The sequence below is a fragment of the Mus caroli genome, chromosome 13, assembly GCF_900094665.2.
Source record: "Mus caroli chromosome 13, CAROLI_EIJ_v1.1, whole genome shotgun sequence".
Lineage (NCBI taxonomy): Eukaryota > Metazoa > Chordata > Mammalia > Rodentia > Muridae > Mus > Mus caroli.
The window spans coordinates 87,604,731-87,624,328 of record NC_034582.1 but is presented as its reverse complement, the minus strand read 5'-3'; the positions used below and the strand labels follow the sequence as shown (position 1 = coordinate 87,624,328).

The 19,598-nt window shown below is 45.3% G+C and overlaps 1 protein-coding gene across 1 annotated transcript in view; it reads right to left on the bottom strand.

The window, feature by feature from the left end:
• Nucleotides 1–5,612: 5,612 nt before the first annotated feature.
• The window catches only part of Arsb (arylsulfatase B), a 165,011-nt gene continuing 151,025 nt past the window's right edge, over nt 5,613–19,598 (bottom strand). The window contains exons 7-8 of the mRNA XM_021180617.2: nt 9,276–9,398; nt 5,613–8,114 (exon numbers count right to left, since the gene is read on the bottom strand). Of these exons, the coding sequence (XP_021036276.1) occupies nt 7,849–8,114; nt 9,276–9,398 (389 nt within the window). The 3' untranslated portion in view covers nt 5,613–7,848. The remainder of the gene's footprint in view (nt 8,115–9,275; nt 9,399–19,598) is intronic.

Here is a 19,598-nt window from a genome sequence, read left to right as displayed (position 1 = left end):
TCTTCTTCTTCTTCTTCTTCTTCTTCTTCTTCTTCTTCTTCTTCTTCTTCTTCTTCTTCCTCCCCCTCCTCCTCCTCCTCTTCCTCCTCCTTCTCCTCCTTCTAGAACAATACCATTCAGCCCATTTACTGATAGGAAGACTTGCTTTAATATCTTTGGTTTTGAAGTTCTTTTCATACTCTAGATATTAACCCCAAATCCGGTAGTTGGTTCAAGTCCCCTCTCCCTACTCTGTAGGCTGCCTCTGCACCTTGGTGAAGGACTCTTAGCCTTCAGGCAGGTTGCCAAGTCACAGACTTGGCATTAGGAATACCAAGTCACTGGGTGAAAGGTTATTCACACTTCAATTCTCCGTTCTTCCAGGCTCAGAATAATTCTAAGCTAACATTTAAGAGTAATTTGTACTCACTGTATTTCCACAATGACTTTCCCTTTCTTGTGATAATTTTAAAAACCATTACTTGAAAGTATTTTTTGGGTGAAGAATGTGACTTTAGGAAGAAGTTCCATGTTGTCTTCTGGCAGGTGAAGGGTCTGTGTGAGTGGCAGGGGTGGGCTGGGCACCCTGGGGAGCTTCAGAATTGCTGGCTATCCTTAGGGACAGGGCAGCTGGTCCTGTGGGCCTTGGTGATAGAGGAGTCATAGAGGTGACCCTTCTCCTTATCCTGCAGTCTTGGATGGGGTGGCACATGGTCCCATCAAAAATACAAAGGTATCCTTTTAATCCCTGTAACCTTCTCATATCAAAGCAGCTGACTCTGTCACTCAGTTGAAGTGTGAGCTAACCCAAGTCTTTGTTTTAGCAGCAGTCCTTACAGAACGAACTCATGCTCTCATTGAGGGGGAAAACAAAATAGCAAACATTTAGATAAACTGAACTCCCTTTGGGGCCTGCAAGCAATATTGACTGGCTTAGTGACACCTAACATCCTCCTCTATCAGGAGCCATTCAGAGCCTTCCCTCACTCTTGGGAGCTGGAGTATCTGCTGATGCATTCTCTTACCCCGTCACAGGCAGGCCTAGCCTTGGTGACTAGATCCATCTTCTGTCCCACAGCATGTCACAGCATAGACTTGCGTGATCCCACCACTGCGGACCTAAGATTCTATTCACTGACTGTAAATAAGAGTCAGGTTCGTCCTGTTTAAGTGAGTGACGTGTGCTCGACTCCTTTGCTTGGCTTCTTAGGTCTGACTGGTGGAGAGGCCATGCCTTAGGCTTGCAGACTTCACTGATGGCACACCAGCCTCTTACCATCCAAGCCACTCTCGAAGCCCATGGCGGAGATCAGCAGAATGGGTGCAGAGATAGTCAGTCATTCTACTTTGGAATAAGTAGTCTCAGAATGCCCTGTACTCCTTTAAGGAAATGAAAAGAAAGATTACCTGATGTGGTAACATTTTACTTCCCGACCATCTCCACTGATGCACAGCTGGGGACAGTGGGCTCAGAAGACCAACCTGGAGAGCGGCCACTTGATTACTCTCTTAGCAAGGTGTCAAAGGAGCTTCGTTGGCTGTCTTTAAGAGTTCTGCTTGAGGTTCTGTTGTAGGTTCTGTGTTTGAAATTCACATGGCAGTACTGTACTACCACCAGATAGAAACGTAAAGAAGTCATTAGACGAAGCCTCTGGAGTTCAGTGATTGATTTCTGTCTGAGTTAGGGTTACTATTGGAATGACGTCATTATTGGAATGACGTCATAAGCACCGCAACCGAAAGCAACTTGCAGAGGAAAGGGGTTGGTTGGTTACACTTCCACATCACTGTTTACCACTAAAATCAAGGCAGGAGCTCAAGCAGGGCAGGAATCTGGAGGCAGGAGCTGAGGCAGAGGCCATGGGGGTGTGTGTGAGGATGTGGGGGCGCGGGTGCCTACTGACTACTGGCTTGCTCCTCATAGCATGCTCAGCTTGCATTCTTATAGAACCCAGGACCACCAGCCCAGAATGGTACCACCCACAGTGGGCTGGGCCCTCCCCCATCAATCACTGATTTAGAAAATGCCCTACAGGCTTGCCTGCAACCCTATCTTATGGAGGAATTTTCTCAGCTGAGACTCCCTCCGCTCAGATGACCCTAGCTTGTTAGCATGTTGACATGAAATCTAGTCAGCATAGTTCCTTTAGCAAGTTACTTTAGAATGGAACCCCCCGCTGATTTCCTGGTGGTCTCATATCCTGAAACTAGGGGGGCTCAGTGTTTTTTTCCTCCTGTGTTTGTGCCATCCTAGGGATGGCTGTCATGGCAACCGGGCAGAGGAGAAAATAGTGTGTTAGCTGCCACCTGGTTTTATTAAGCTCACGTAGCATCTCTCTAAAGGACACATAAAAAACTCTAAAGGGATAGTTACCATATGTGGCCAACATATTGGCTGGGATATTGTTTAAAAAAAAAACAGTCAAACTAGATAAAACACTGAAGCACAGTTAGAATGCCAGTCTCTCAGGGGCCAGGCATGGTGTTGGAGTCTTTTGTATCATTCCTTGGTCTCCGTACCTAAAGGCACATGTCTAGCCCCTCACCAAGGGTGGTAAACTCGTCAGGGTAACTTAAGCAGCAGCACCTCAGCTTGGAAAGCATAAGTTGATGTTTTATCTATGTTTGAAAAAAAAAATGAAAGGAAAGTAAAAGAAAAACAAAAAGGTCTCTTCAAAAGTGAATTTCAAGGCCAGCAAGATAGCTCAGCGCTTGCCACAAAATCTAATGACTTGAGTTCAATCTCTGAGTTCCCACATGATGGAAGGTGAGAATTGATTCCCAAATTTTCCTCTGACTGTCACACTCCCAACCTAGTGTGAACCTGCACACCCTGGAACCTCCAATGCACACGCACACGAACACACACACACACACACACAGAGAGAGAGAGAGAGAGAGAGCAGCCATGAGCATGTGGAGATAGAGGAGAAGAATGGGGAGTGGGGGGACAGGAGAAAGGGGGCAGAGCAAGAGCAAGAGAGTGAGGAGGGGGCAAGGAGCCCTTTTTATAGTGAGTCAGGCACACCTGGCTGTTGCCAGGTAACTGTGTGCGTGTTTGTGTGGAGGGGAGCCTAGACTAAATGCCAATACCTACAACCCCACACAAACACAAAGCTCTTCACTGTACCTGTGGTCACTTTTCCTGCCGCTGTAACAAATAGCCGAGGGCAGCTGGAAGGCAGAGTAACTTATTCTGGCTATGACTGTAAGGTTTCAGTCTATGGCTCTGTGGTGAGGCAGAGCACCATGGTGGAGGGAGAATGTGACAGAGGCTGCCGTCTCTGGTGTCTCATGGTGACAGCACAGAGTGATGGGCTAGCCTGGGCAACAGGATGCATTCTTTCTCCCTTTTACTCCATCCAGATCTGTAGCTCCTGGAACACAGCCATGGACACCAGGCAGGCCTTTCCCTTTTAGTAGATACTTGGTGGAAATGTCTTCAGATTCACCTGAAGGCATGCCTTGTCAATCTCCCGTCAATCTAATCAAGATGACAAAATCAGCCATTATGGTAACCAATTCAATGGTATTGGTTACACTCAGTGTTAGGTAACTGAGATCACCACTCCCTTCTATACTTTCTTCAGAAATCCTGTACCCCCTGGGCAATGTCTTCCCACTCTCCACTCCCCAAGACCTTAGTAATAGGTTACACTTTTTTTTTCCTCTATGAATTTGAATCTGCATGTTCTTTGAAACTTTTTCTTTTTTTTTTTTATTTAGTGTGTGTTGGGGCCTGAAGTCACCACATGTGTGCTGTGGCTGAAGAGACCAATATTGGCTAAGAACCCCCAAGACCAAGTTCTCAGGCCAAAGGAGGTTTATTTGCCCCAGAGGGACAAAGGGCAGGGAATAAGAGAAAGATAGGAGAGAGAGAAGGAGAAGGTACAAGGGACAGGGGAGGGATATCTGTCCTGGAGTGGGGACCAAGGACTGCCTCAGGATAGAGAGGAGACAGACATGGCCCATAGGAAAATGGTGGCTTATAAAGGTGAAAGGGGAACCCCATGTTAAGATGAGGTGTTTAATTTTAATTGACATCTTAATTAGGTGAGCCAAAAGGGGCTTTTGATTGCTGAATTTCAGTATTTTGATAGCTGGACCTTGGTAGGCAGCTTCAGGAGGAGGAAGTAGCCAAATAAGGGAATAGTCCTTGGGGGCTAGCTTTAGAAATGTCATAAGGGAATAGTCCTTGGGGGCTAGCCTTAGGAATGTAACCTAACAGTTTAGCATGGCAGAGGGAATGGGGGGAGAAGGGCAAGGCCTGCCAGAGCCATGCTCATCACACCCAAGCTGCCCAGAGTCCCTTCAGTGGCACAGGGAGGGCAGAGGACCAGTTGTGGGGTCAGCTTTCTCCTTCCACAATGGAGTTCCTGAGGCCTGAACTTAGGGTCACCAGCCTCAGCAGCAAGCACCTTTGCTTACTCATTGGCCCTGTATTTTCCTGTTCTTAATAATTCACGCCACTGGGATTATGCAGTATTTGTCCTTCATGCTCAATGTCTTCCACTTATCATGTTTTCAAAGTTGTGGTGGGTTTAATAGGAACTGCCCCCATAGACTCATCTGTTTGAATGCATGGCCCATAGGGAGTGTCCCTATTAGGAGGTGTGGCCTTGTTGGAGGAGGTGTGTCACTGTGGAGGCAGGCTTTGAGGTCTCAAAGCTACACCTAGTGTGACACACAGTTTCCTTCTGCTTTCTGTGGATCAAGTTGTAGAGCTCTCAGCTCTTTCGCCAGCCCCACGTCTGCCTGCACGCTGCCATGCTTCCTGCCATGAGGATAACGGATGAACCTCTGATCCTGTAAGCCAGCCCCAATGAAATGTTTTCCTTTAGAAGAGTTGCCATGGTCATGGTGGCTCTTCACAGTAATGAACCCCTAACTAAGATAAAAGTTAATACAAATTATAGAATGTATGAAAACTCCATTTCTTTTTGTGACTGGGAAACACTCTGCTTTGTATACACCATGTTTTATTACCCACTTATGTGTTGATGGATATTTGAGCTGGTCCTTTAATGAATCCTGTAAAGAAGATATAAAATGGATGTAGGGAGATGGTGCGGCTGTTAAGAGCACTGACCAATCTTCCAGAGAACGCAGGCTCAGCTTTTCTACCTAAGGCAGAAGGCTCACAGCTGTCTGTTAACTCCAGTTGAAGGGAACCTCACATCTTTTGGCTTCTCTGGCACCCATATGCACATTCATGCACATGCATGTCTCTCATTGTGGATGTGTGTATGACGTGGGTGTTTATGACATGGCACAGATGTTGGATGACACATCTCTGGAGTCAGTCCCCTCTCTCCACCCTTCTGTGAGGTCAGGTGTCCATCTTTCAGGGTAAGCTGTCTATCCTTTGAGCAACCTCAATGGCCCTGACATATTAAAAACACTCTAATATTTTTACTGTATTTGTGTAAGATATGTGCTGAGATATAATCCACATAATATAAAACTGGCAAGTTAAAAAAACGTGGCAGTGCCTCTATTATACAAGTCTTACCTTTTTCCTTGCCTTAAAGCATACCAGCACCTTGGGGACATTTGTGACATTCAACTACCACTGCTCCAAGCTCCTGAACTTTCAACTATCACAAGGAGAGACCCCGTGTCCAAGGCTGACATAGTTTTAGAAAGATTTTATTTTATTTTGTCCCTCAAATCTGGAACAATCATGGCATAACAAAGGAGTAAGTTCACAAGTTAAATAAAATCTTCAAGGTTAAACAAAATTGGAAAGACCTAACATTAATATCTCTAAAAATAGGTTATCAAGCTTTTACTTTTGTATCAAACATGAAAATCCAATGAGATATAATCTGAGACATATTCCATTCTATTTGTTTTATCAGACAAAACCTCCAGTTATTTTTAAGAATCACTTTCTGAAAGTCTTCTTAAATCCATTAGCTATGCTAATATTCCAAACACTGCCTACAATCACAGCTGGAACTGAGGACAGCTGTTCTGAGAACACTAAGGAACGATCAGGTAGGTGTTATGAAGTAGGGACCTTCAGTGCACCTATAGCTACAGGAGAATGACACAGGAGGAGTATTCAGACTCATGTCACTCAGACTCTGTCACAATCTTTGGAGTAAAAAGTGTCCTAATGGCAGGCTATATGTCAGCCAAGTTGGGTAAAGGTTGGTAAAAGATGTCATTAGCCATAGTACCATTTTCTTATAATACTTGTACCATAATAAAATACAGAATTTCAATGACCAGGAGATACAGCTACTGAACTGACGATGACTGTGCATATCATATTATTTGGTGGTTTTAATTCCTAGTGTGCAGTGAAGAATGGAAATGGAGATTGTTGGCAAAGGAGACTTCCCGGGAAGCAGAATTCTCTTTTGTCTACCTGCAGAGGCCATCACAGGCCTGCCATTAATTGACTGCCCAGATCATTCTCCTGCTAGCGCAGAGGTGGGAGGGGACAGCTTGAGGACAGAATCGTAAGGGCTGGAGGATATTTATACTGCCCTTACAGTCAGCTCACTGGACTAGTAAATGGCAGGTGACTCTTTCTCGTTTACTCTTCATTAATTCATTTTTAAAAAGTACTGGCTATCTATTATGTCACAGACATGGTTACTGACGTTGGTGATAAACTGTGAATGAGACAGAGGTGTTAATGAGAAGTACCACTGGGTTTGACCCTCCCTGCTGCGAATCTGGTGGATTCACATCAGTAAGATATATGACGGTCTGAGAAAGGGCTGACGGTCAAATAGTGTATCCTCATTCTCCAAGCCCAGAATCCAGAGCCCCAGAACAGGGCAGTGAAACAGAGAATGAAAGGGACATGGATGGTGTCTCCTCTGCCTTACTGAGGCCAACATTCCAGACACTGGCCACTTCCTTTCTGAGACTGCTCAGGGCGAAGAAGTGCTATCCTGGCCTTTCTTGCCACTGCTTGAGAAAACAGCTTAGACCATGGCATAGTGGGAGATATAGCCATAATCTTGACAGATTCCATGCAACTGTGAATAATCCTCCTTAGCAGATGCCACAGACCCACAACTCCCATTAGCATGGACACAGAATGACCAGTCCACCTCCTCTGGGTGGTGGCTCAGAATGGGTGAAGCAGAGGGGAGAGAGACCTCAGGCACAGGACAATGAAGTCCAAAGGCATGACAGGAACAGAGCCACACAAGCTGGGTAGCAGAAGTCTAGACAGAATGAGCAATAGTGGGTGGGGGTGGGGGTGGGGATAAAAACACATTTAGTTATCGTGGAAACCAAAACCACGGCACAGGCATGTCTCCATGCTGGCTTACTCCAATGGGCTGTGTGCTCCACAGGAAGATGAGTGAGCAGATGGGTTAGGGTTAGGGCTAGGGCTAGGGTTAGGGTCAGGGTCATGGGTGCGGAAAGCCCGAGTAAGACGAGTAAGAGCTCACAGACAGGGAGCCCTCACAGCCAACAGAACCACTAGCAATCATCTGCTCCCTGCCTTTGTTACAAGAAATGTGTCTTGCCAATAAAGCTGGTTATTAGCAGAGGGAGTTCTAACAGCTGACTTGTGAAGCAAAAAGAGCCAGCTGTCCTGGCCTCCAGGACTCAGGGATAACTTCCTATGTCAAGTTCCCAGCGTCTGCAGTTTAGGAAGCAGGATGAACCCGGCCACCCTGGCCCCAGACACTAACTCCAGCCAACAGCAAGATCCTTCCAGATTTTACTGGCTTTTAGAATGTACTGTGGGTTGAAATTGGACTCCTTTGGTGGGTTATGTAGCATGAGGGCCAGGTGACAGGGTGGGGGATGATAAAGAAGAGAAGCCAGGGAAGTAGGGGCCTGAGGTCTAGCCTGCCCAGAAATGGGCTCCATCCCCCCTTACTCCCCAGAGCCCTACATCCAGGGGCTCCACACACCAGTGCTCTTGGGATCGCAGCGGGGGTCCAAGGGTGGGAAGTGAGAAGGCACAGAATGTTCATGGTAGTACTGCAGGCGGGAAAGAAGGTTCTGGACGATGTGGGGGTACTCCTGGGACACGTCGTGTCTTTCTTCAGGGTCCTGATTGATATCAAAGAGCCAGAGAGTCTTGGTTGGTGGGTCCACTGGAGGTATCTCAGAGACGTTGGTCTGAGACGGAGGCGGGAACCAGTAACCACAGCCTGGTAAAGAAATTAAACTTTAGTGTGTGTGTGTGGGGGGGGGGGTGCAGTGTGGAGGCACTGTTGATGGGTTCTAATTTCAGGAATCTGGGTACAAGGCTTCCTTGGCTTGTGGGTATGGTCGTACATCAAGAAACAAACAAAAAAACATGTGCCTTCTGATGTCGAGTTCAGAATATGATTTCCATGCCATTATGATACAGATCCTATAGCGTTACAAGGGACATTAAAACCTATATGTGGGGTGGAAGCAGGATGGGGGTGTTAGTTGTCACGATGGCTGGGGCAATGAGGGTACTCCTGCTATCAAGCAACAGCACAGCAATTCTAAGATCTCTTGCAATGCACGGGACAGTCCCAAACAATGAACTGTCATTGTAAACACCAAGAACACTCATGAACTAAGCATTGCTACACTGCATCAGAGCCTGTGGAAATATCCCATGTTTACAAAACAGTGAAGCTGCCCCTTTCTAAGGAAGGGGGAAGGGAAGCAGACTCTTCCCCAGCCAGAGAACTGGTGAAGATCTACAGCTGGCTGGGTGTACTATGTTTGACAGTCACACATGTCTAAAAATCCATATATGTTTATGAAGCACCCAAGTGGGATTTTCTCCTCTTAACCCCACTACAGACGACAACATCATCATTATCATCATCATCATCAACAACAACAACAACAACAAATATCAACTCGGAGGAGGGTCAGAATGAGCAGATAAAGCCATTCCCCCACCCTGCAGCTTCGGAGATATATTCCAAAAAAAAAAAAAAAAAAGGTGAGTCAGCTCTCATTTTGGTGAGCATTCTCTCACTGTTCTGTTTGGTGGGAAGTCTACTTAGGCAGACAACAGAAGTTGTGTAATATGGACCAGACAGAGGCTTAAAAGAAGGCCATGAAACCACAAGCAGATAGCTGCTTCCTTAAGATCTGCAGGGGCTGTAAAAGATCTGAAGGACTAGTTGACATTTCAGATGTCTGAGCAAACTGAGGGGTTGGCAGGGAGCCTTGAGGAGCGGGCTAGGCAAGGAGGAGGAGGGTGTAGACAGTGATAAGGACTTCCCTTTCTATGGACATAGTCCAGGGAATGGAGGCCCAGAGGACAGGCTGAGGACACTGCCCTACTCTGGTGGCCACAGGAAGGGAGCGAAGCATTCTACCTGGGTGGCCCGTGAGGAGTTTCCAATTTTTGTATCTGATCCCAGCATGGATAGACGTGTTAAAGGCAGAATGTTCTAACGGAAAAGAATCGTCCTTTGCTGGAGTCATGTTCTTGCCAGGACCTGGGAAGAAATAGTTTGGAAGAATTAGATTGCTGTTATTGGCCTGTGTCATTATAAATCAACATTTTATACCCTTCTTGCAGAACAGTAGCCTTTGTTCAACACCAGAGTACAAATGTGTGTCCTGCCACAGAAACAGATCTTTTATTAAATACAAACAGAAAGTATAGTTACATTAGATGTCAGTCATAAACCACCACAAATATAAAGGAAATCCCAAGGAGATTAGAAGGCTAATCCATCCTTAAAATCACTGCCTCCGGCCAACACGCAGAGCCATGTGCACAGCAGTGTCTACTACAGGAACTGAGCCGGGCAGCAGTTGTGTGCACAAGCACGAGTGTGTGGTGTGTGTGTGCATGAGCACACGTGTGTGTGTGCATGAGCGTGCAAGAATATGTGTGTTCTTTTTCCTCTTAAATGTGTAAGTGAAATACATTCTCTGCGAATGGTTGTACCTTTGCAGATAGTATATAAAATTATAAAATGCACATTTTTTGAAGTCTCTGACAAGCTAGGAGAGGTTAAGCATAGTACAAAAAAACTACAGATGCATTTCTTTTTAAACCATTCATGAAATTTAAAAATTAGTGAGCAACGTTTTTAACTATTCAACAGAATAACTATGGGTATAGAAACTGTTTGAGCATATGAAGCAGTGGTGGTTTGAATAGGTTTGGCCTCCAGAGACTTAAGCATTTGAATGCTTGCCACTATCAGGAGGTGTGGCCTTGTTGGAAGAAGTGTGTCACTGTGGGGTGGGCTTTAACGTCTCCTAATGCCCAAGCTTTCCCCAGAGTGGAATTAGGGAGCCTCTTCCTGGCTGCCCAGGAAGACAGTCTCCTGCTGCTTTTGGATCAAGATGTAGAACTCTCAGCTCCTCCTACGCCATGCCTGCTTGCACACTGCCAAGCTTCCTGCCATGATAAAGGACTGAACCTCTGAACCTGTAAGCCAGCCCCAACGAAATGCTTTCCTTTATACAGTTGCCTTGGTCGGGGTATCTCTTCACAGCAAGGGAAAGTCTAACTAAGACACATGGATTATATTAATTTATCATTTTAAGGTCTTATAGCAGTTGATCAAGTTTCTGAGGGGGCAGTTATTAATATTCATCCTCCTCTCAAGTTTAGAACCCATTAAGAGCCAGAGCCAGGGCTGGAGAGATGGCTCAGCAGTTAAGAGCACTGACTGTTTTTCCAGAGGTCCTGAGTTCAATTCCCAGCAACCACATGGTGGCTCACAACCATCTGTAATGGGATCCAATGTCCTCTTCTGGTGTGTCTGAAGACAGTGACAGTGTACTCATATACTCATATAAATACAATAAATAAATCTTTAAAAAAAAAAAGAGCCAGAGCCAGAGCCAGATAGACTGAGCTTAATTATCACCTCTGTAGTGATGAAACTGCCTCTAGAGAACGTGGCTTCGGCTCACAGTAGAAAGAGCTGGGTGAGTGGCTGGCCCTTGGCTTTCACTTGGCTACAGTAACTGGACAATCTCAGGGCTCCCTTACAGCACATGGTGAGGATCAGACTGCAAACATCCGGGATACACGCTGGCTCTCAACTTAGACCCAGGAAAGGGTTTCAGCTGAGCACACTCAGTCTGTTCTTTCTGGCTAACTTCTTCTCTCATCTGCACAGGTCCCTTTAGCTGAGGACATTGCTGACCCGTGATGACAAGGGATGGGTGTACTCATAACCATGAGTACATATTTACATATCTATAAGCTTCAACTTTTGGACCTCACTGAATACTACTTCGTCTGTTTTAAGCTTACATTTCTTTCTTAACTTTTCAAATGTAGTCAAGGCAGTTGTCCTGGGAATACTTCAGAAAGTCCCCTTGTTTTACTGAACAAGTAGACAGGTTAGTAAGTGCATGCCAGGATGTGTGGTTATGCCTGTAAAAGTGCAGACTCAAAGGCAATGAAACAAAACAGGGCTTGGGGCAGAGCTTAGCTGCAGAGCCCTTGCCTAAGACAGTCAAGACCCCAGCACCTGCCAGAGTACAGACCAAAACAAGGAAGTCCACACTACCGAGGAGATGAAAGGCAGATGGGAGTTCAAGACCAGGCCAGTCAAAGGACAACAAAACTTGGTATGTTGTGTCATGCCCTACAGAGCTTCAGGGCTCCCTGGATTTGATGCAGGGTTTGGCACAGGTTCTGCAGGCCATGGAAAGGGTGAAAGTCCTGTCCCTTGTCAGTCTTTCCAAGTCTGGGCACCGATCCAGCACACATCAGCGGTTTCAGTCTTAATAGGCACCCACAAGGAAAACCTGGCTAATTTCTTGCTTCTTTGCTTGCAAATATTTTGGCTGTAACACAAACGGATGCTTCTAGTGATAGAGACAGGTGGAGATGTGCATCACAGGAAGGGGGTTCATGGCTGGCACACAGGCTTGGATAAAACCGTGAATCTCCCTCACGAGTTTGTATAAAGGGCACATTTCAATATCAAACATTTTGGGTATTAAATAAAACAAGCATGATTTTGTTAACATAAACATAAGGGAGGGAGCTGCTATCTCTGCACTACATACATTTATATACATATTTTTCTTAAAACAAACAGGAGCAGAAAATACCTAAACAACAAGTCTAGACTAAATGATGAATGATACTATTATCTCAACTTTATTTCTCCCTTTTGAGTGACTGAACACAGAGAACATGTCAAAGGATACTAACTCCCTAGAACCGTCACCATGTGAACAGATGTCAATAGTTGGGCACACTTCCTTCAAAAACTGCTCTTACATTTTATTTATTTTACACAAATCTGTTTGTGTGTGTGCGTGTATGTGTGTGCTTGTGTGTGTGCATATGTGTGCACAGGCGTGCATGTGTCACTGTGGCACGTGGAGATCAGTGAACAGCTTGAGTTATTTCTCTCCCTCCATCATGTGGATCCAGGAGATTGAACTGAGGTTGTCTGGCTTGGCGGCAGGCACCCTTTACCCAAGGAGCCACCCCCAGCCCCACATTGCTTTTTTTAACAAAAGAAACTGGACAACAAGATCAAGTTGCAGTCTCCTTTGTTGTCTGTTGTTGCCATCAGTTGTCTGTTCCACATGCTGTTGTTCCTATAGCTTCTAGGCATCCTCAGGCATTTCAAAGCGCAGGCCCATGTGTGTGTGTTGAGGAATATGCACAGGCCTGTGTCATACTTTACACACATGTGTTGTTATACACATGATATAACGGTCATTCCCTCTCTAGAGTTTTGTAATTATATATGTGCACGTATGCCTCTTCACTGTTTAAATTCACTATACAACATACCCCAGCATGTTAATCTGCTTCTCTGCTGATGTTCTCAGTCCACTTCATTTTGTGTCTGGTATTGGTTACCGCACGTGAGTACTGCTGCCAACTTCTTACACAAGGGATGGAGCTTCTCTGGGGTCTGTGTCTAGAACTGACCACTTGAAGGTCCATGCTTTCCCAACACAGCAATTGGCTCTCCTTTCAGACTACCCCCATTCCTCTGAGTCCTGTACCGCCTAAAAATTCTTGAAAGAACTTCATCTTCGTGAAGAATTGATTCAACAAGAACCATTTTTTCAGTGCTAAAGAAAGGAGTTCTTATACACACCCTTCTACAGCCCTGTAGGGAAAATAGTGCAGATCACAAGTGCACAGCCTGACAGACAGGAGGTTGAGCATCACCAGGGTGTCTGACAGACAGGAGGTTGAGCATCACCAGGGTGTCGGACCCGTGGCTGGGCTTCCAGACACTCCCTCCTCTCTGCAAGGGACCTGTGACTTCTCTCTGGACAGCAAAGACGCCCTCCGCCTGCTTTTGAACTCTATGTGAACAGAGAGTATGCAGTATGTATGTTACTTTTACTTCTGGCTCCTTTTAATTCAAAAATGTTTAGTCTGACAAGTCATGCTCACAAAACTGTTACATGATTAATTAAATCATGTGTAGCAACGGGAATCAGCCTGGTTTGGCTGCTTCCTCCACTGCCATCACTGGAGACAGTCCACTGGTGAAAAGCCAACAACACCTTTATCTTACGTTGGATTTTGAAACCCATGTAGAGGTGATTTCTGTCTATGAAGAAGGGTAGGAATCGAGAGTCGTCCTTTTTTTCTTCTTCTTTCAGATATGGATTTTTTTAACTATTTAAACATCATTTAGGGCAAAGGCTGTCTTCTCTGCACTTGTGATACCCTTGCCAACTGCCCCAAGGGCTGAGTCTGTCCTTAAAGCTCCAGTATCCAGGGGTCCTCTCCATGATGCTGGCAATGGGCTGTGTCTGTGCTGGGCTGTGCTTCAGGCACCAGCCATGTGTGGCTGTGGAGCATATGAAATGTGGCTGGTACAGCCAAGTAACTGATTTTATAATTTTCCCTTTTTGAGACAGGGTCTCACTGTGTATACAGCCCTGGCTAGCCAGGAGCTTGCTATGTAGACCAGGCTGGCCTTAAACTCAGAAATCTACCCAATTCTGACTCCCTGAGTGCTTGGATTAAAGGCATATGTTACCATGCCTGGCTATTTACCTAACACATGTTTTTTAACCTAATACATGTTCTACCACCAAGCTATATACTCAGCTTTATATATTTGTTAAGTATTTTACTCTTTTTTGATGCTATTAAAATGACTTTCTAAATTTCCGTGTTTGTTTAGTTCACATCTACTATATGAGGTACAAATGACAATGTGATACTCTTTATTACATTTTAAGTGTTTTCTGTTTGTTAAACTACTTAACTCCTACACTGGCTCTATAAGCTGGGCAGCAATACTTGGCAATTGTTTTTAGTGAGTGCCATGAAGTAGTTTAGGTTTTTACGTATTTATTTATTTAATCTTCTTATACCAAGGTAGAGAAAAATAGCAAAAGAAGAAAAACAGGCAAAGTGATTATTATCTCAGGAAAACAAAGCAGTGTCAAAGGTTCCCCCTTGATATGGGACTGGAGAACACTTGTGCTTGCTCCATCCTGGTCCAGAAGTAGGAGAGAGTTGAAGAAAAATATTTATGGATAGAATAAATTTACAATTTATTTTGAGGTTTAGTCTCTCCCGTGCTATTGTCTGGCCTGTTCCCACCCCAATGAATCTCCTTGCTTTGAATTACTTCATAGTTTATAAAGAACAGTTTAAAATTTTCATTCTCCGACTGACCCATTTGCTTTATCATTTCCCCATTTTTGCTTTGTTTGTTTGTTTGTTTGTTTGTTTTAGAGATAGAGTCTTAGTAGTATCTTGGAACTCACTGTGTAGCCCAGTTCAGAGAGTTCGAACTCACAGAGATCCCCCTGCCTCCCGAGTGCTGGGTCCATCTTCCCTGCAAAGGGTGTGTGCTCATTTACTAACAGTGTAATGTTCTCCAAGATTATGTTCAGCAAACGTTAGCTCTTTCAGAAATCTGGTTGTCCAAGTGTCTTCTCATTTGAAATTCTGTCAGGTCTGCTTGCTTGCTGGGAGGAGGCTGGCTACTAGTTATGCGGATCTCACATCTCCTTTTAAAAGCTATTCTTACTTTATGTACGTGAGTGTTGTGCCTGTGTGTGTATGTGTACATGTGGACATCAGACCCCCTAGGCTTAGAGTCAGAGACAGCTATGAGCCGCCATGTGGTGCTGGGAACCGAATCCTGGTCCTTTGGAAGAACAGTCAGTGTTCTTAACCCTTAAGCTATCTCTCCAGCCCTTTAAATATCTCTTACAATTTATATTGAAGTTTAACTTATGTTAACCATTAGAGTGGCTGATCATTTCTTCCTGGTCAAAGTTTAAAGGACCCAAATCTAGGTGAAGTTCAAACACCTTCTTGTGCTGGCTGGTGAGAGGTCTCCGACTGGAAGATGGCATCTCCCACCAGACCTGACTCCCTACAGCTGGAGTAGGCTGCAGCTGGATAGAGACTCCCTGCACATGTGGATCAAATCTTCAGGGTGTTCATGGTTCATGTCCCAGTCACTGTGGGCTGGCTAAGGTTATGTTCTCATCTGACTGTATGGCAGAGCTTTCCACAGCCAGATGTGAGAAAGAACACTGTTGTCTTGTTTGTTTAAAAAAAAAATCATTACAAATCTAAATACAGAAGTTTTCCTCTTAAGAATGGTTTCTTAAATATTAAGCTGGCTATAGAACAACCACCACCCTGCACCCTGCCCCAAGCTGATGCTTTGCTGGCCCACTCTGATGCTTTGCTGAGGAACTCTGGTTAACTTCTAAAGATGGAAAAAGCCACAAGGCCTCTTCACTAGCTTCAAGGATGTGGAGATCTATGAAGACTTTAGTGGATCAGACCCTACATCACCACCCTGTAGTTCTAAAAGCAAACCCAGACACCAGGGTATTATATTAGAGGCCTTTACATCGACTGCTTTTTGTCACCATAATAAGTCATTGCACTATTTTGTCTCTGCTTGTAAAACAAGGATAAAAAGACTGCCCAGCTAAGAGGATGAACATGAGATAGAATCAGAGTCTATGGATAGTGAACTCAGGCACCACTGAGTGTGAAGACCTAGTTTGCGTGGCTTTTGAATCACCATGCAGTTGCCATTGGACAAGGAACATGGACAGCACCAATAAACTCAAAGAAGTCATCTTCAACTCTGTTGAACCTATGACCTATGGTTGGCAACTATTAAAGTCAAGGTGTTTCCAGCTGTCTGGCCCTATACCAACTGTGTGGTCTGAACCAGTTACCATGGGAACAGGGTGTTGTTAGAAAGTTTTACAGGGAGCTATGGTACATGATATCGGATTTTATATCCGATATCACAGATCAGGTCCCAAATAAAAACAGAGTGAAGCAGAACAGTGGTTTTTCCTTCTTCTTGTAGACTGGGAACAGCTGGGGCCTGCAGTCACTCTGACACCCAACTCTGGTTCTCTGAGCCCAGCTAGCTCACCCATAGTCTATCATCTGGCCCAGTCTGGGCTGACCTAGGCTCCTGGCCCTCTTCCTGCCCCAGAGATCTGATGGTACCATCTTTATCAGCATCCGCTATACTGATGTCATATAGTTACTGCTGTAGGACAGTCCCACAGAGGACTTGATGCTCAACCAGCCTGTCCCTTGGATGTCCAGCTGCAGTAACTGTAACATTCCTACATGTGCCTCCTTTAATTAACCAGCCCATTGTTTCCATCCTGCCCTCTGTGGGCACCTCGGGGACACTTCTCCATTCCTCAAATACAAATCTCTTTTTACTATATCTACACTTATCATTGTTATGAGTGACTGTCCTCAGAACCACGCAATCACCATCTTAGGGAGTTCTTCTTCACCCCAGTTGGGCTTGTTAACTATTTACACATCCCTATAGAGAAATGTCTTCCTGATTGCTTAGGAATCAGACAGGAAAGGAAGAGAACAGAGAGAAAACAGCATAGAACTACATACAGCCATTGCCCCCTCAGAAACAGAGACTCATTTACTCAGTTGACCTGTGTGTGTGTGTGTGTGTGTGTGTGTGTGTGTGTGTGTGTGTGTGTGAATGGTGCCTGGGACCTTACATATGCTGCTTATACAGCCCTAAGAGAATTTCTGGAGCTCCTGCTGCTGCTGGCTACAGCCAGGCAGAGAAAGACAATTGTGTGTAAGCAACAACAGTAAGTGTTGCCAGGAGTGTGGGCAGCAGGGACTCTAGGAATAGCAGAGTGTTGATTAGTGCAGGTGGGGAGAGAAGGGCTCCCCAGGGAAACAGCAGCTAGCAGGAAGCTGGGGAGCCACAGGCACTGCTAAGGCTTTTATTTTATGACTCTTTTTTTGTGGGCTGAGGTGTGGGGTAGGAATGGGATATGTGTGCTGAGCTGTGGCAGACCCTGTCATATCTCTGTACACTCAGACATCAGAAACTGTCATTTTACAGTTTCCACGGAAACTTGAATGGCTTCATCAAGACTTTCCTGAGGTTGTTTGAAATGCCTAAACACGCGACTGGACTTCGTCTCACTGTGGGGGCTTGCTGCCCAGGCTCACTCCAAGTCCAGGGCACAGCTGTGGACTCTCCACTTGCTTGCTGTTGTTTCAAGTACTGTATTTTTTTCAAGTTTAGTCTCACACACTGTCCCAATGACACCAGGGACCACCTCAGAAGGACAACTCTAACTCATGTATAAATCTGGAGGAAGAAGTTGAACAGATTCAAGGATCTTCGTTGCATTTGCTTTAAGTCAAGTGAGAGGGTCAAGTATTTAGTGAGGCCACATTGCTTTGGAACTTGGGAGTCCCAGTCTGTGAATGAAATTCAGACCTAGACACTTGTCCCCAATAAGCCAATTAAAAGAACCATGTCAAAAGCAGCAATCAGAAAAGATTTGTCCGATGTGGCCAGATTATAAAGAAGGACAAGGTGGAGGGACATCAACTCCTCAGGTCCTTTTTCAGGGTTCTGAAGTGAGATCAGGTTCAAATAGAGAATCAAGAGTACCCTCATCTAAGTAATGTGTGGTCCTGCCCACAGCTGACCCATCAGCATCTGGGTTTAATCTCATCTTGTAAGGTGGTCTGACAAGTTGTTAAAACTGTGAAATCCCTTTCAGGGAGACAAGTCCCCAGTTCCCTTCTGTCTGTCCCCTTCCCTCCCCACAGCCTGAGATCTCCTAGGGAAATTCCCATTTCTTGGGGGTCTACTGTTTCAACAGTCTGCCCCTTTAGAATATCATCTCTGCCACACCAGGTACGACATAGACCATGCTAAGGGGTGAGAACTTGGTGTGCGGGGGCCGTGGGTGCACACAGCCTGTCCAGTGTTACGCTGGAAGGCAGAAGACTGGACTAGAAGGAAGAACAGAGAGAGAACAGGAAAGGAGAGGTTTCGGTGCTGGGGAGACAAGAGGAGGGTACCCCAAAAGGAGGAAGTTGTGGGGAAGACTGCTGGACCCCCTGTGCAAGCACAGAGGGCTTAGCAACATTTCTACCTTTTCTCCCCTACCCCCTCCTCGTGTCTTGTCAGTTTTCCCCTACAGGTGAGGACACCAGGCGAGAGTGAAGCTCAGGGTGTGGAGCTCAAGCTCTGACAGTAAAAACACGTAGCAGGGGCAGCCTGGCTGCCATTAGACAGCCTGTTCCTTCCTAGACTTTCACCAGATTAGTGCAAGTTTTCTGTTACACCCACACCACTTATTGAGAATCCCGTCTGTCCTTGGCGAAATCCTTACAACTTGAAACAGGAGTGTCGGGAAAAATATGCCAGACATGAAGCTAATCAGGAAAAGGTGGGGAAGGATATTACAGACGCTATTTATTACCTACGGGGGAAAATCAAAATGCTCATTATTTTTATATATACACTTCATATGATGTGTTTCAAATGAATCTAAGTTCATAATTTTCAGTTTACAAAGTCAGTTCCTCTGACACCTACTCACTCAGTCCGTAGTTGATATTTTAAAAGTCCTTATGAAAAGACAACTCTGGTGTGACTTGCTCAGCCTAGACAGAGCTCTGTTAATCACTGTTGGATTGTGCGTGGTGACTACTCGGAAAGGAGCCTGATTATGGGGAACTTCAACAGTTGGGTAGTGTCTGACACTAGCCAGGAATATCAATTGAGCAATGTCAGGCATGAAACAGAAAGCAAGCATCGCTGAACTGTCAGCTGGGGACCTCACTGAAAAATGAAGCCATCACCATTGGTACCCGAAGTAGACTGCGTGTTTGCTTTGTACTAAATCTTGAAGGATTTATTTGATACATTCATTTATCTATAAAGCAGATAACCTATCTTGATCACTGTGGCTGCTACATACCAATCCTCAGAGTAAAAGAAGCCAGAGTGTGGCCAGAAATGAGAGGATGCTTTGGTTCAAACACCCCACATTGTAAAATATGCAATAAACATTGTTGCCAGGGAGAGCCCAGAGGAGATATGACTTCCCTGGGAGGGCTCAGAGGGTGGGCTGAGCTCCCGATAAGATGTATGTGGCAGGTTATGAAAGCCCAAAGATCAGGCATGATGGCACATGCCTGTAATCATAGCCCCTTGGACTCTGAGGCCAGAGGATTGAGAGTTTAAGCCTAACATGGGCTACAGAGCAAGACCTTGTGGATGGGGGAAGAGGCAAGCTGGAGTCCTGGCAGAAAGACCATCTCTCTTTGTGTGAAGGTCTTGTCCCTTCAGAGTCTCCTTATCCATGTCCAAGTGAAAGATGCATACAAAGGGCTTCTTCTTCTTCTTCTTCTTCTTCTTCTTCTTCTTCTTCTTCTTCTTCTT